The following is a 13,129-nucleotide window of genomic DNA, read 5'->3' as shown; positions in this document are numbered from 1 at the left end:
AAATGCGTATGTTCCTCAATTAAACAGTCAGAGCCACTCCGGTCCTACACTCAAGGCTTCCCAATCTAAAAAGAAAAACTGATCATATGCCCTGGGCCACACCAATAATTTAGAATAGTGAAAAACGATGTTTATATAGGTGCTGCCACTCAACATACGCTTGACTTTGCTTTTACATATGCACCAAGTACCAAAAATCCTCAAACTCATGGCTGCACGGAGCACCGGGCATGTTCGAGCTTCATTTTAGACTGCAACAGAATATTTAATTTGCACAACACGAGTTAAGTATTGCCTTTCACATCTTTGCGGATTCACATTGAAAACGGTGGCTCTAGCGTATCTCTCCTCTAGGTCCAACGGTAGTGAGTACACCAACAAATTTCAACGTAGTAGAACATCTCATCCAATCTCGCTGGTCCAAGCAAGGCAACTCGTTGCGGTGCGCGCGCAAGTTCACGGGGAGAAAGTGTATACGTCACGAACAAGCGCCGGGACGTCATTTCCTGTGCGACGTTAGTGTTTTTGCTCGCTTTCTCCCGGCCGGCAGTGGTGACTGCCTACTAAGCAGTGCGCAGTTGGCTTTCTACCGTAATAAAAATCTTCACCACCTCTCAGCCCCCGGGCCCCTCACACCGTCAACATGTACGACGGCGAGGAAGGTGAGTACGAGTCGTTCACTATGCGTCTTTCCAGTTGTCTGCTGGTGCCCGTGATCCTGATCCGGTGCCCAGCGATCAAGTTTACAATGTTAGGCTCCAGTTTGGACTTATGTGAGGTTTCTGACCGGTGGGCAAAGATTTGAACTGCTTACGGCGTTGGAAAAAACAGCGATCTAGTATCACTTGAGAAGTAACAAACGCCCTAGAAATCTTTTGTTGGTGTACCTCTCTTCCCAACCTGTCGTCTACAGGCTATTGCCCTATTCTCGTCGTCTACTAGCCCAGCTGGTGCTACTCGCTTTTGTGGAAGTCACGACCATCTACAGCTTCTTTTCTCTATCTAGCCCCTTTTTTTCTGTTCTTGTCCCGATTTTGTACTTCTCATGCACCTTGTTAGATCACTGGGTAAATAAGCATAATTTCCTAATTCTGTTGGCTGCCCCATCCCAAGAAGAAGTTCGCAGAAGAGGCCGCGATCCTGACATGGTTTTACGAGTTTATTTTTTTTCAGTGATATACACTCGCTACCTGTTCATCCTTTGGATTTCACGATACAGGATGCGGCGAAGCGCTAATTTATTCGTTTGCCTCAGAACTATTTTAGGAGTCCATTAGATACTTCTGGAATACCGTTTAAGAATGTTGTCTATGTCGATATAATGCGTTAATCTCCTGTTTTAAATGGACAAAATACCCGTTTCGGGTTATTTGTTGGGCCCGACAGGATATCTACCTTGTCAGAAAAATATCGATTGGGTGAAATGACCAGAAGCAGCATTGGAGTAGCTGAGCAGTGGTACAAAACGTAGATCATTGACAGACGTTTCATTTGCTTAAATCTGTATTTAGGTATTAAACGGATACTAATGCAGTGAAATCATTGCCAAAGGCTATGTTACCATGTGTAAAATTTGCAACATAATGTATTAATACTACTTTAAAAAAAATGCTAAATTATGCCACATAGTTTGTCCTTTATCTGCTGCATAATTTGGTGCTCCCCTGCCACATAATTCCAGTGGCCTTGATTATTTTGTAAGTGCTATAAATACATATCATTGAGGAAATGTCCGCTGCACTGCACGATTCTAGTGGCACATAGAATGGTCTTCAGTTTAATCAGAAGCTAGATAGGGACCCAGTAAAGTGCCCATCATGAATGAAGGTATCTTTGCAATTATGTCGTGGCTTGGGGCATTTAAAATAAATACATCTACAGGGAGCTTTGTTTTGAGGGTGAATTCCCATAAATACCATGGGAAATGCACAATGGAAAGTGTGAACATCATCCATTCAGCAGGGGCAATAATACACAGCTGAATGTATGCTCTTCTTGATTACGGTGTTGTCTTTTGAAACAAGGGACAGACCTTCAGTTATGTTCTTACAAATGTAGGTTATGTTTATCATTTTCACTCCTGGTTTATACAGTAGATCAGTGAATTGAGACCTTGTTCTTTTTGCATTTATTTTGTGGCATCGTGTGCGATTGGGTCAGGAGTATGTGGGAAAAAAGTGAGGATAATTGCACCTCTTACATCATAAACCATTCACAGTTGCAGTGGGAGGTGGGTTGGAGCTGAGCTGACGGACCTTGGTTGGTTGCTTACCGCCCCATCTCTGTCCACCGTCCATCAGTCTCCGCACCCGCATACCAGTCCTCACATCTCGTCCCTGCATAGCTGACATTACCACACTTGCACCCGCTGATTGTTCCCTTCGATGTGGATGCCACTGCCTGCGGGTGACTGGCAGAAGCTGGTTGCGGTTCTCTTGTCGCTGCTCTGTTGCTCCTCGACTCCCCAATGTGCCCCACGCCCCCAGCTGTCTGACAGAAAGGTGGCAGATGCCAGGTTCTATGCCAATCTTCAGAGGGCGAGGTGAATACTCATCCTAGGAACAGCAGTAAGGCAAAAGTGGCGGAAGCCAGCAGCACCAGTTACAACAAGGGAAGGGCCAAGCGGGCGCAGTGGGCCTAAGTCCCGCTACCCTAGGTGGAGCCCCAGGTTTGCAAAAGCGTCCCTACAAGGATCGTGTGTGACTTATAGACTGGGTGTGCTCCACCCCAGCACTGTGCCTGTCTGCGCCAGTCTTTATTTCCCTCCTCTTGCTCCGCTGGATTTCTGCGCACCTGTCCATTCTGGCTCCTTGACCAACCACCTCCGGACAGCTCAAACAACTGTTTGCATGAAGTAAAAGACCTGAAGGAAGTGACTAGGTGTCATCAGGAGCTGGCCCATCACCCTTATTCGCTCTTACTTTAAGAGTTTTTATTCCACCTCAAACCCCTCTGTAACAGCCCCTGTGTAGCGTGCTCGTGCCTCTCCCCTATACAGCGCCGAAGGATATACCACAAACTTGCTTGAAACGGGGACCAACCAACAATGAACTAAAGAAGTGGCGAAGTTAAGAGGGCCTGATTGAATTGATGAATCTGCATCTCTTGGCTCGGAGTCATCAAATCTTTCTTTCTTTTTCTGGATCATCAGTGGTCTTGCCCAGAAACAGCAGTTCCCAGACCTCCTAACCTTTTTGAGTGTCTTCGAAAACCCGCCCTACAAGAAACTTGGCACCCCATTATCGGTTTCATTGAGAGACCAAAAGAAGGCTGTCGTACATTTCCTTTTAAACTTCAGGTGAAAATCAAATGTATTCTATATCCATGCAGTAGAACTGGTTACAAGTAATCAAACTCCACAATTGGAGGCCACATCATTTGCTTCTGCTAATTAACATCTATATTCACCCAAACTCGAGGGTGAAAAAAGGCCTAAACTAAACCAGCTTATATTGGCCCTTTGCCACCTGGCCAGGAACCACTCAGCCGACTGTATGTTAACAGGAGACTTCAATGTGAACCTGTTCCAAGATCACCACGAGGGAATCGCAGAGGCTTCCCCTGAGGGTGCTTGAAATATAGCCGAACAAACTAGCCCAAAGACTGTCTACGAAGCCCACTGGGGGAACTTGTGGTCTTACGGCTTCGTAACCTGAGCTTCAAAGTTTCAAACGAAGGCTCCGACAGGAAGTTCCACCTAACTGGTCAAGATGTGACGGAAAATCACATTCTTGTCTAGATTACTCCATATGTAATGTGGGAATGTTCTCCTTAGTGGAAAGTTGTTGCATAACTCCTTGCTCTAAGAGTGACCATCGTCCTCAGGTTATAAGAATAAACACCAGCATGGCCCAATATACTTCAGCTTGTGTTACCAGCAAGGGAATTCACACCGACCACCTCAGGGGCCTCAAATGGAGAGATGACACTCCTGGTAAAATTATGTTCAAATAATAGCAGCTACAGGAAGGGCTACCACTACTGACATCCCTCTGAATGGTGAGTGGACTAACCTTCACACCGTGCTTCTTGCGAAATCTCAACACGCAACCGTCTCTGCTGCTTCACATTAGAGCTACACCAAGTCTTTCCCTCCCACAGCTACGATGGAAAGCTTAACAAGCATTGGCATTGCCAATAGGTCTCGCTTTTGGGACCTTATAAGTATTTAGTTATGCAGCACAATATCCTTGGTGCAACAACATCAACTATTGGATGGCTAAACACTTTTAAGGTACAAGGTTTAGCCATACAACAGCTGATGTTGTTGCACCAAGGCCTCCCCAGGCCTCTGTGAACTGGGCACAAAAAAGAGCAAAACTCGAACAGGCAGAGCTACTTTAATACACTTTAAATAGCACTTACACTCCAGTTAGATGAAACCCTGCACCAATACACACACAAGAGGTTCCCAGTAGAAGGCTGGAGGGGTCAAGAGTGGGGGTTAGGAATGCATCAAACGGGCATACCCTATCAAAGGAACAGCGCTTCACTGCAGCCCTCCTAACCCCTGCCCCCTCCTGTCAAGCTAGGGCTTGCAAAATACCTCTAAAAAGATGCAAAGCGGAAACACTCAAAACTTCAAAAGCACTTGCGGAGCAAAGTAGACCCGCAGTGCCGTGTATGCAGCTTCTTGGCACACGATCATTAAAAACACATTTAACAGAAAACTTAAAAGCATAGCGAACATCACAATTCCATTCAATCAAAAGTTGCGTTCTGAAGTATTAACAACAGCCATCAGTACCTCTAAGTAACAAAGCACACTTCAGTGCTTAAAAACACTTCTCAAAATATACGGATGCAGCACCATGCACTCAGAAACCAAAGCAAGATTCTTTCAAATGAATTAAATGTTTAGCCACATGAACAGGAATGCCTACTTTTTCTTTTTAATCCCAAAGTGGAAGAAGATGCATCTCGAGCAAACATTTCCCCCCAAAAGAGAAAGTACAATAAAAGCTTACGGCAAAAGCGCTTCAACGCCCCGCCGGGGGATAGTAAGCGCTATATAAATACAGTTAACAATTAAAATGAAAAACGTAAGCTCTTTGCAGTTTTCTGGAAACAACTCTGCCCTGTAGCCTGTGGGCCTGTGGTCTCGAAAGCAAATGTATGTAGGGTTAAAAAAGTAGGAATTAGGTCCAGAAGTTGCTGTTGTCCAGAGCTCCTTTGTTAGTGGGAAGCTGGGCAGAAAGGGAGGACTAAAGCTCTCACTCACCCTGGGAGCAAAGGGAAAAGGTAGAATTGCTTCCAAATTGGGCAATGGGGGGGCCTACTATTTGGGAAGGAGTGAGCTGAACATGAGGACAAGCCTCCTGCATTCTTCAGCCAAAACTTTTCCAATGCGGTGGGGGCTGGGAGCGGGGCTGCAGGAGGCGGTGGGGTGCAGGCTCCGCCACAGAGTTGGTCGTCCGGGCCCCTTGTGCTGAGATGGGGCTGCTTAACATTCTGAAATCTTTACTGAACTGTATTTTTTTTTTTTTTTTAGCAGTTTTGTGTAGTGCTGCACTGTCGATCAAATCACCCCTAGGAACGAAAGCAAAGAAAATAGCACGGTCATTACTGTATGCGAGACGTATTATAAATGCATAAGGGCAAAGAGTTGCAAAGTAAAAAGAGGAATTGTAATGCATTTTTATGTCTTAAGGCTGTAGATTAAGTAAAGTCTGCGCAGTGCAGAATGTGTGTGTGTACGCGCGTGTTTGTGAGAGTGAGAGCCCGCACGCGTGCCGGGGAGGTGTGCCATCACACAGAAACCCGATCCTTTTGCAGAGAACAGGGGTATCGGGTCGTGACGAGAGGAAAGCCAGATGGCGGCTATGCGCGTAACCGCAAACTTTAGGCCACAAGCAAAAGCGTGTGGTGAGCTTTTTAAAGCCCACTTACTAAGTGTCTCGCCTGACCAGCGCATGCGCTGGCTCAGGCGAGACCTAAAAAGAGCCCGGAACTCCGCCTTGAGAGGTGCACGAAAAAACCCAGGCACTAGCAAGAGCATTCAAGCAGGTGCATTATCATTGTAAGCACGCAGTCTGGGCAGTGAAGGCAAGATGCCTAGACCACTTTTGGGCAATTCTCCTATATGAAAGTGAAAAGAAAAAAAAACTTAAGAAAATGTTGGCCCCTGGTAAACCTGCAAGTGAATGGGTCCGGTAGATCAGGCTGTGCTAACATCTCTTAACCAGGGTCCTACTTCCTCTTTAGGCACTTTAAGTCGAGTTGAACCTGATTGCCTGACCTGCCACGTACCCCAGTAAGCGGGTGAGCTGTGCCCTACTTGCCCAAATGGGACATCCATCTCTGCCACTTCTCAAGGTCATCATTGTTTGGCTTCATCCTATGCAGACTCCTCATCACTGTGTAGATGGATGCAACAGGTTCTGGCTAAGCCCAGATCCTTTGGGGCTCCTGAGCCCACTGGCCTTACACAGGCCCTCTTCAAGCAGGACGTCCCTTTTTGGGCCAGCAAGCTCTCCTTGCTTTATACCTACTGCTTAAGGAGTTTGGCAGTACTGGAGTCCAGGCGTGGGGTCATCATCCAACCTATCTACAAAGGAGGACCAAATCACACCCCAGAAACTACAGATTCATAGTGCTTCTGGATACCGAAGCAACATTTTATGCCAGCCTCCTGCTGAAGGATCTGCAGCAATGGGTGGAGTTGAGGGGGCTCATCCCGAAGAACCAAACTAGGCTAATTGAACATTCTGGCACGCTGACAAATTTGTTGGCTATATCCATACTATCCTAAAAGGCAATTGCCTCACAAACCTTGCTGCATTGCTGCTTCGTTGGTTTCCATGCTGTGTTTGACTGTGTTCCATGGGAGGGGGGTCCCGGGGGGGGGGGGGGGGGGTGCTCTGGTTAAAGCTTAAGAATTGGGGTATTCCACCACAAATCCTGGAGACCATCATTCAGTCGCATACTAACACATAGGTCTGTATTAAGCTGGGCGACGGATACTGTGTTTCCAGAAAAATAGCAACTTTAATGGGGTGTAAAGCAGGGGTGCGTGCTAGCACCCGTCCTCTTCAACTAGTTCATTTCTGAGTTGTCCAGCACCCTTGATATAGTTGTCATTCTCCTAAGCTCGGTCGTGAATGCTTCGAGTTGGGCAGCAGCGTTTGTTAAACAATCTGCACACCTATACCATCTGCCCTGGAGGTCAAGTTAATAAAAAACAAAATTCTACCACTAGGCGGGAAATCCAACAGGGAGGGGAGGGGGGGGGGCTGGTTCTTTAATGGTGTAAGATGAAGGAGCATTCATACAAATACCTGAGAGGTCATCATTGATGACAGGGGCACATTTGTTCGGCAAATGAAGGAAGTTGAAATTAAAACTCTAGCTCTTTGAGCGTCCATGTGAAAAGTATCAAGCTTGCTGACTGTGGCAAGCCTTGTACCTCTCCTGAGCATTAGGAGAGCAAAATTTATTTAATCTTTCTTGTGGTAGTGAAAATGTAATGGGGAGGGACTGCAAACTTGAATAAACTAGCCACTAAGATTTATAAGTTTGCCTGTTGAACTTCTTCTGCTGCTCAGATCCGGCTGGGATTGGTCCTCTGTGATCAGCGGGTGGCCAGAGCTAAAGCCCTCTTATATCTCTGCCATAAACTAAAGCTTGCCAGGAGATGGTGTCTAGAGGCCCTACTATGTGATGAGATTCAAACCGGAAGCTCTAGACCCCATTATTTGCACCTTTAGGGTTATTTAAGCACCTTGAATGCTAGAGCGCTTTAGACCTCCCATATGAGCCAACACACCTTAAAGCAATGCATCAAAAAGTGTGGACGTAGTCTTTCACATCGGGCTGATATGGATGTTTTAGTAAAACACATGCATGCTTGGGCTGTCATCCATTCTTATCAACTAGCGCTGCCCTGATCCTACCTGTCTTGCACGTATTCCAATCCCAAGAAAGCAAGATCCATGGCCCTTGGACTTGGAGATTGGCCGTTCCTTAAACACTTAGCCAGGTGGCACCGACCTTCGGAAACAACAACGTCTGGGGGTTGTATATTGTATAATGAATCCTTTGAACACATCGCCTGCAGCTGCCCAGTTCTACTCGAGGAACGAAAATCTCTTCTGAAGCGGGAATGGAACAAATTGAGTATTCATGCGTGTGGGCGGGCCACTATTGTGCTTGTGACCCTGATAACACAACTCTGAACATCCTGTTGGTTAAGCTTGTCACTGTAGCAGCGAAGAAGTTCTGCTGCCTGAGGGCCCCACTGAATTATTCCAGTCTAAGCACCCTTGTGGATCTCCTGTCGGGGCCACCACTATAAAGGTGCATACAGTCTTTAGTGTCAACGGATGATTTAGGAAAGATCTGTGAATGCCCTTGAGCTGAGCATTGTTTACCTTTTATTTGTTTATCTTAGTCATTGGATTCCCCGAGGCTTAACCTCTCATCTGATCACGTCTGTGCCCATTTAAGAAATGTTATTGTATCTCTACTGTTATTTTAATCATTGCACTTTGCATTTAGTCCTTATTAAATGTTGGTGCCACCCCCTGTGGCCAAAGTTGCTGTTATTTCAGTGTCGCCCTTGTGCCGTGTAAACCATGCCACTGACCAATCTCTTTATTGGCAATGCCACTGTTCCCCTAAGCTTGCACTCTGCTCTTTACCGTGGTCCCCCTCCTTGATTTGTGGCTTAAGCATCAGAATTGGGTGCGGATATCAGGACGTTCTCTGATGGCCTATTGCTAGCAAATTCGATTTATAAAAAGTTGCCCCTGTCGTTCTGATATTGCACTTTGTTTGATCCAATAAGCCTACTTATTTTTTAACTCCATGCTGTTTTTTAAAGTATTTGTAACTAGCAACAATGCTCTTGTTTCAGGTGTGTATAATAGTCTTTTTTTAAAATTTTTAGTTGCTGACAAAGTGGTCATTTTTATTGCATGTTGCACTTTGCTCCTATGAATAGGCTCATAGCCTAGTCTATTGCGACTAGTTTGAGAGACACATGGGCTTATTCTTCAATAAGCATGTGTCTCTATCACATGCCATGGCTCATTGTTACACTGAAAAATGTGTTTGTTTTTTTCCCTTGATCTTAACGTTTTTATTATGTATGTCTGTTAAAATTGTAATGCTTTTTAATTAACCACACAAGAAATAATTTTCTGAAATAAATCAAGAGCATAACTCTTATGTTCTAGTAGTACACATCCTCTGAAGCTTCTTGACTCTCAGCAATCAGTGGCTACACAATATAACATTGATTCTCATCTGATCTAGCTAGCATGTTTTCAAGAAGTTTCCTAAAGTGAGAGAGTGGTGTTTTTACACATAAATGGTAGGAAGTTCGTGTTTTTTTTCGCAGCAATTAAAAAGGTTGGTTTCCATAAGTTGCTGTTTTGGAAGTAGGTACACTCAAAATTGAAAGAGAAGCACAACATAAATCGCACTGCGGTTTATGTAGCCTGAATTATGAGCCAGTGAAGTCAGGAATAATTTGGTTGATGGCCCTGTGCACTACAACCACAGATCTATAGATGATTCTTCTACAGTAGTCGAGCGAAAAACTTTTTTTTAACACACTTGATACACAACAAACAACTTGAGCTGCTGTATTTTGGGTCATTTGAAGGGGAGTCAGAATGATTATGGAGGCTGCGGAATGGCATTTTATTAGCCCAAAGTGGGCTGACCCAAGACATTCGTGGCAGACACACATGTTTTTATGGATAAAAGTTAACATTTGATGCAGGGTGTTTTTTTGGGATATCTTTACTTGAAGAGATAATTTGGAGTCTAAAAAATTGCAGCAATTCATACAGAAGGATTTGGGCAGAACCCCATTACTTCTGGACAGTTTAGGCCACTAGACTTAGTTGTTCTGTCACATGTTATTGATCTGTTTTGTTTTGGCTTCATAAAAACTTGTGCTATCTACCAATGTATTCAAGATCAACTTAATGCCATAGCTGAGTCATGTAGAGATGCTTTCGGAAGCCACAGACCAGCTGAATGTCATGTAAAATCTAATCCCCGTTTGGTTTAGATGATGGGCTAAAGGCTGCAGGCAGATGTTTAATAGGAGGGTGAGAATTAATTTTTGTAGGTTACCACTGTTAATGGTTCTGGTTTAGATTTAAAAGGAGGAAGCATATCTACCTGTTAGGTAGTTAATTATGAAATGATTAACTTTAGTGCTATGCCTTTAATACCCATGTGGATAAGATTGTGAGCTGTAATGCTGCATAAAGCTCCAGTAAGATGACCCCTTGTTCACTTCCCCAACGCTCATACTATGCTCACTAGGCTGGGCAGGTCCTTTTCTAGAACAGAGATGACAAACACCAGTTCAGTGCTTCTACCATCTCTAAAACCTGCTTGAAATGGATCAAGGAAATCTGCATTTTTCAACATAGCTTTGATGTTGGCAAAAAAACCAATCTTCATGATCGTTTTTCTTTTTAAAAGATGCCTGCCAGTTGTTCACATAAGATTTCTGAAGGTATTATGTTAGTTGACATTGAAATTGGACATAGCAGCAATAAGATGTTCTTTCAATTTATTATGCATTTGGATTATTCCTTCTTTGTAATGCAACTGCTTCAGCAATTTAATCTGGTCTTTATATTGTTTAGCTTTTTCTAAATAAGAGATTTTGGAGTCTATGCTGTAGTCCCTTCTCCATTTTGGAAATTCTTGTTTTCTTGGATTTGAATGCGATGATTTTTTTCAAGTCTCTTTTTAAGAGTTGACGTAAATAATCAGTGTACAAGTTATATTGGAGGCTAGGAATTAACAGGTGAGCAAAGACGAAATGGCATAGCTAAGCGGTCAGATCCAATCAAAGAAATGGGATCTTGAACAAACAATTTATCAAAATTAGAAACAATAGGGTCCAAAAAGTGTCCTTTCGTGTGAGTTGGTTAACAGGATTTCAGGGTAAAATTTAAAACCTCTAACGCTTCTTTAAATTCGAGGGTGAAGCTCCTTGACTTGGGTCAGCTAGGTTTGACTCACAAATGTGGCACATTTTGAGCAGTTACAGAATGCATTGTGGGATAGAGGGCAGGGCTCGAAAAATCTAAAAAATGGTACTTGTCCTGCAGGACTAGTACCTGGAAAAATTTCCTCGACCTAACTGCAACCTACGTGACCTCTGTCTCTGCAAGCGGAGCAAATGTGACAAAACAACAAGATTTAAAGGCATCTTTATTACCCATTAACTTTGTGAGCAATACAAATGCCTTTAAATCTTATCTTGTCACATTTGCTCCGTTTTCACAGACAGAGGACAAAAGTTAGTTTGTCTTCCCACTCGCCATAAAGCGCGAGTAGGACCTAAAAACAGCTTGCCCTCGTTAAATTTGGCTCGCATATGCGAGCGGTGAAGTGGATTTTTCGGGCCCTGGAGGGGCATCATGACTGGTTGCAAACCGGTGCAGTAAGGTGTGTTGGCAAACCCACTGGGCACGTCCGTGCACCACCCCAGTTTAAATAAGGTATCCGACACATGCAAGAGATCATTCATCACCTTTCAGAGTGGGGCCAAAACTTCTTGTCACAATGGTGACCACTAATCTAAATAGACGAAAGACTATGAAAGGTCTGGGGGACTAAAATGCTGTTTGTAGTGGCGTTAGACCAATGTGGGCCCTAGGCACTCTGCTGGGCACACGTTAGATCAAATTCTAATCAACTCTCCTAAACTACAGTCTAAGGCTCCTCGCCAGGTAGTGTGGTCAGACCAGGCCTTAATTGGCTTCCAGAGAACTAGAGCCCTTGTGGATTCTCCAAAGGACACTACCTCACATTGCTCTAGGAGACAATGGTACAGAATTACTCCGAATGCTTTTAAGGAAAGGTTCTGTGCTCCTTTGAGAGCGGAGCAAGGAGATATCAATTTAAGTTTGGAGAACTATCACTGGGCTTTAAAATCTGCTATTGATTGTATTGCTCCTTTAACACCGCACAAATCCCCTCAGAAACATATGAGGCCTTGGTATTCCCCAGAGTTATGTAAAGAGAAGTCAGCATGTAAACGTTTGGAGCGACGCTGGTGTTCATCTCAGAATCAGATGGAGAGAGCAATCTATAAAAGGCGCACTGCCACCTTATCATACTAAAACTTTTTTTTAAAAAGCATGTACAGAGCATGTAGCCTCCCAACTTAGTCAAGCAGGTAATTCTTCTAAAGAGCTATATAAAATTCTCAAATCCTTCACCAATCCCATTGTAGCTAATGATACCACTCCTCCCTCTCAAGATTATGCGATGATATCGCTAATCATTTGGAAGACAAAATAAATTCTATTTATGCCACATTTCCTGGAACCTATGATAGCCCTATTGAATTCCCGTCCCTCTTCCCTATAAATATTACAACTGTGCTCCTTTTAGACAGTTGTACCCCATTATAAGTACATGCAGTGGAGGCAATGCTAAAATGTGCCAAGTCTGGGTCACCCACGGATATCATACCAGTGAACTTTGCTGCATTTCTATCTGCTCAGCTTGCCCCATCTAAGTGCGCTTTATTGAATCTCAAGATGAGCGAGAGCCAACTCCCCGGAAGTGGAAGGCAGCGCAGGTAATCCCTATTCGCAAAAAAGTCACCTTAACTGCATTGGTTCTGTCGGTCACCCCATCTACCTCCTTCCTCTGAGTAAACTATTGGAAGCATATATCAATAAAAAAACTAACCGAACACAGAGTCCTCTGGTTGTCTGGACCCATCCCATTCAGGTTTTAGACCTATGCACAGCACCGAGTCGGCACCGATTGCTGTATCTGATCACATCAGATACTCTCTGGACAATAATCAAGCTGTGTTGCTAAAGCTGCTGGATTTTTTCTGCAGCTTTTGATACAGTGTCTCATCGAAACCTATTACGAAGAATGGAGGAGTTGGAGATTTGTGGACGCTCCTTTCAATGATTTATGAGCTTCCTGACTCACCGCACGCAGGTCATCAATTTAGGTTCCTTCCGGTCTCGCGTTACGGAACTTACTAAGGGAGTACCCCAGGGCTCCTGTTTAAGCCCACGCTGTTCAGTATATATGTGGCCACCCATGCAAAGATTGTGAAGGAATTTGGTTTGATCCCATTTCTTATGCGGATGATACCAAACTGCCTTTAACTTTAAATAAAAGTTCC

The 13,129-nt window shown here is 44.2% G+C and overlaps 1 protein-coding gene across 1 annotated transcript in view; it reads left to right on the top strand.

Moving 5' to 3' along the window:
- Window positions 1-482: 482 nt before the first annotated feature.
- The window catches only part of POLR2B (RNA polymerase II subunit B), a 138,834-nt gene continuing 126,187 nt past the window's right edge, over window positions 483-13,129 (top strand). Inside the window, exon 1 of the mRNA XM_085641182.1 lies at window positions 483-662. Coding sequence (XP_085497308.1) covers window positions 644-662 — 19 coding nt within the window. The 5' untranslated portion in view covers window positions 483-643. The remainder of the gene's footprint in view (window positions 663-13,129) is intronic.

The sequence above is a fragment of the Triturus cristatus genome, chromosome 2_2 (genome assembly GCF_964204655.1).
Source record: "Triturus cristatus chromosome 2_2, aTriCri1.1, whole genome shotgun sequence".
In the NCBI taxonomy this organism is placed as follows: domain Eukaryota; kingdom Metazoa; phylum Chordata; class Amphibia; order Caudata; family Salamandridae; genus Triturus; species Triturus cristatus.
The sequence above is the reverse complement of the archived record's forward strand: the minus strand, read 5'-3'. Positions and strand labels throughout refer to the sequence as shown.